Raw genomic sequence first — 3,386 nt, 5'->3', positions numbered from 1 at the left:
TACTTCATACTTTCTGTTGCTATAATGCCTACCTCCATGGTTATACAGAGAAAAAAAAATCCAAGACTGGTCAAGTTGTAAAATGATGAGACCTCAGGGCTAGGAAAAAAATCATATATCATTGCATAACAGTAGGTCAGGAGAGGGCTACAGGTATATCATCACTGAACGTCACAGAGGACTTTTTAATGAATAAAAGCCATGCTTTGGTTTTTGTTTCAGAAGAGTTGGTTTTGAGCACCATTCTCTCAATAGGACTGCTGGATTTTAAAAAAAAGTTTTATTGCCTTTGTTTTTGCTTTTTGTTTTCTTTTAAACACTGGCCACTTAAGTATCTAAATGAAAATTGAGCTTTCTAGAAACCTAGTCAATCTACACTTAGCACTTGATAGCCAAAATGTCACACAAAAATTGGTAAGTTTCTGCACAAATTGTTAAAGGCAATGCCTCTTGGGAAAAAAAGTTTTTTAATGCAGCATTAAAGAACAAAGATAACACTGTCAGAGGTACCAAAGTAACAACATGCCATGAAATGTTCCAAGGATTAATCAAAGCACAAGATTCATCATGCTGTTATGCCATTTAGCCCTACCTCAGCAGGAATGAAGACCTATCTGCTGGAGCAAAAGTCAAGAATATAGTTCTAACTTCATATTCTTTACCATTTATGCCTCTAAAAATGCCAGCTAGCATTGCTAAACTGCATTTTAATGAAAGAGAAACTACTTCTCAAAGCTTACGCTGACTTCCAGCTCAGGTAAGATACTCATTTATGCAGTAACTACAAGCCACGAGGTGATGCTCTTAATCCACACCTTGACAAGAAAATAAATTTCTTTTTTTTCTATTCCTTTTTAATATCCCACAGTAGGAACATATGGAGAAAAGCATGTTTTGTAATAATGTTAATCTGGTGTTTGCAGCAACCTCACACACAAACTACAGTCTATAATTATAAACAAGTTTTTCTGAAATAAGACATTACCTTCAGAAAGTTTGAAAGAAATGATCTTTCTAGGATAACCAGTCCAAATAAATGGTTAAAAATCCAAGGAAACAAAATGAAAACACTACAGGTGAGCTATCTAATAATAAAATTCTGTCACTGAACACCTAGTAGGCAATCCCACATCAAAATAATTCTTCAATTTTCCTTGATAGGCATATGCTGGTGCAATGCAGTTTTCCATTGTACACACACTCTCACCCCAACACATTTGTTCAGAGGTAAAACTATTCCATGTGTACATATTGACTATGAAGTGAGAGTGGTCTTCCAGGAATTTGTATATGCACACACACACTACAAGGATGACTGATGAATGTAATAAAAATAGACACCTTGTTACCTTGTATATTCAACAATATTAATACATGTATGTATAATCATCAAAATATTTCCATAAATGTATACGCATAAGTATTTCTTAGTAAAATGAATGGCAATCCATTTTCCATGGTGTTTGTGAAACCTCTATGGCTGGAAAACAAAAAGACTGGAGAGATTTTCCAAGGGATGTAGCTCTGACAGCATGACTAATTTATTCCTTTTTTTGCTCTTCACCTTTAGATTCCCTTAGCACCTCTTGCCATTTTTTCTCCATCTCTTCTTTGCAACTCAGGAAGGCATCTTCCAGACGCCTCATGGAATTGGCCAGGTCTGGGTTGGTACGCATTACTACCATGTCATATGCCATCCAGGTTGCCTGCACTTTAAACCAAAAGATATTACCAAGACAGGAATTTTCAAAAAAAAAAAATAATAATAATGCAGTGGCTGATTCAATAAAAGAATAAAGGACGTTAATTATTATTAGATCAGACCTTATGTCAGAGAAGGCCTATAATAAAATAGCAGAAGCTGCTCACAGTAATGCTCAAAATTAAAAAATATATATATGTTTGGTGTTACTTTTTTATAAATGTCTCAAAATACTTCAGAATGGAAGCATACCGATGTAAAGTACAAAAAGGAAATGGACATTTTACCTAACGTTTACAACAAAATGGGTAATTAAAGAAGGTGTAATCAACTTTTTTAATATGAATGAATGAAACCCAAGAATTCTAGCTCCAGAGCAGTAACAGGAGGCTTATGTGAGGTGAGGAAAAGAAAAGCCAAAGATCACAGCATGGAGATGGAAAAACAATTAAGAACAACCTAACTAATGAGATCAGTTCTTAAATTTCATTCTTTCCTTTTTGTTTTACCATAAATTGACTGTAGTTTTCTCAACAACATTCCTAAATCATCATTAATTACATATAATCTAATTATCAATTTCCATCCACTTGTGTTAGTTGTACAGTTTCTGATAGAATTGTTGCAGAATATGAAGAGGAATATGTAGTCTTCTCCATACATAAGATTAAATTTGTAAAGAGTCTTCCAACAGGGTAATTGTCATGGATTGACTGAAGAGTTACTGTGTACTCCACCATTTTGCAAAATTAAATTTTAATTTTATGTTTTTATTTATGTTTTAATCTTTGTAAATTAAATGCCTTAATATTATTTTTGCTTTCAGCCACCACTCTGAACTAAGCATCATCTTAGTGTTAACGCCCGATTAGATTATTTGCACTCTTTTTCTCTCAGTTAAGAACGTTAGGGCATTTGCTGATGGCAATTTTTTTTCCAACTACATTTCTATCACACAAGGAAGTTCACAGCAATAAATGTAAATAATCAATAAATCTCCAGTGTCTTCACTCTAGTAGACAAATCCACACTGTTCTTACTAAAGACCTTTACCTGTCATTTTTTCCATTTCCTCCAGAAGTTTCTCTAGCTCTCTGTTCAGGTCCTCTACCATCTTTACCATATTATCATAATTTCTGTCCTGAGGTTCTGATCTGGCCATCTGCAAGGAAAGCAAGTATTTCATACTTTATTTTACTTTGAGGTGAGTTGATTTTGACAATATTGGAATACAGATTAATAAAAAAAAGTGTGTAAGTTTCTCCGTTTACATGTCAAGCCATTAAGAACCTGACCTGGAAGTTACTGGTTACCAACTGTATGTGGCATGCTTCCTTCAATCCATTTCAAAATCAGTTTAAGCAGAAAGAATTACACTGAAATATGCTGTATTTGTGTGAGGTAAATATTTTGGTATCTGTAATGACAAAGATTACCGTGTCAAAGAGATCATTAGAAAACGTTATCTATTTTCCTGTTACACTCGCAGCGTTTTAACGGCACGCCCGGCCTCACGGGGACGCTGAGGGCTCTCAGCGCACCCCCGCCTTTACCAGCTGCCCAAAACCCCGCGGTTTGGCCCCAAACCGCCCCGTGCCGTGCCACCCTGCAGCCACGGCCCTGTCCCACGGCTCGGGGCCCGCCGCAGCCCCTCACGGAGCCGCCGGCCCCGCCTCGCCCTCAC

At 36.4% G+C, this 3,386-nt stretch overlaps 1 protein-coding gene across 4 annotated transcripts in view; it reads right to left on the bottom strand.

The window, feature by feature from the left end:
* Positions 1-450: 450 nt before the first annotated feature.
* SYCE3 (synaptonemal complex central element protein 3) overlaps positions 451-3,386 on the bottom strand; it is a 42,756-nt gene continuing 39,820 nt past the window's right edge. For 2 of the 4 annotated variants that reach the window (XM_084509602.1, XM_084509601.1), the window contains exons 2-3: positions 2,756-2,864; positions 451-1,711 (exon numbers count right to left, since the gene is read on the bottom strand). In XM_084509602.1, the coding sequence (XP_084365728.1) occupies positions 1,542-1,711; positions 2,756-2,864 (279 nt within the window). In that variant the 3' untranslated portion in view covers positions 451-1,541. The other 2 variants (XM_084509604.1, XM_084509603.1) reach the window with 2 other exon arrangements.

This window comes from Aythya ferina, assembly GCF_964211825.1.
Source record: "Aythya ferina genome assembly, chromosome: 1".
In the NCBI taxonomy this organism is placed as follows: domain Eukaryota; kingdom Metazoa; phylum Chordata; class Aves; order Anseriformes; family Anatidae; genus Aythya; species Aythya ferina.
Note: the sequence above shows the minus strand (reverse complement) of the source record. Positions and strands in the feature narration are given on the sequence as shown.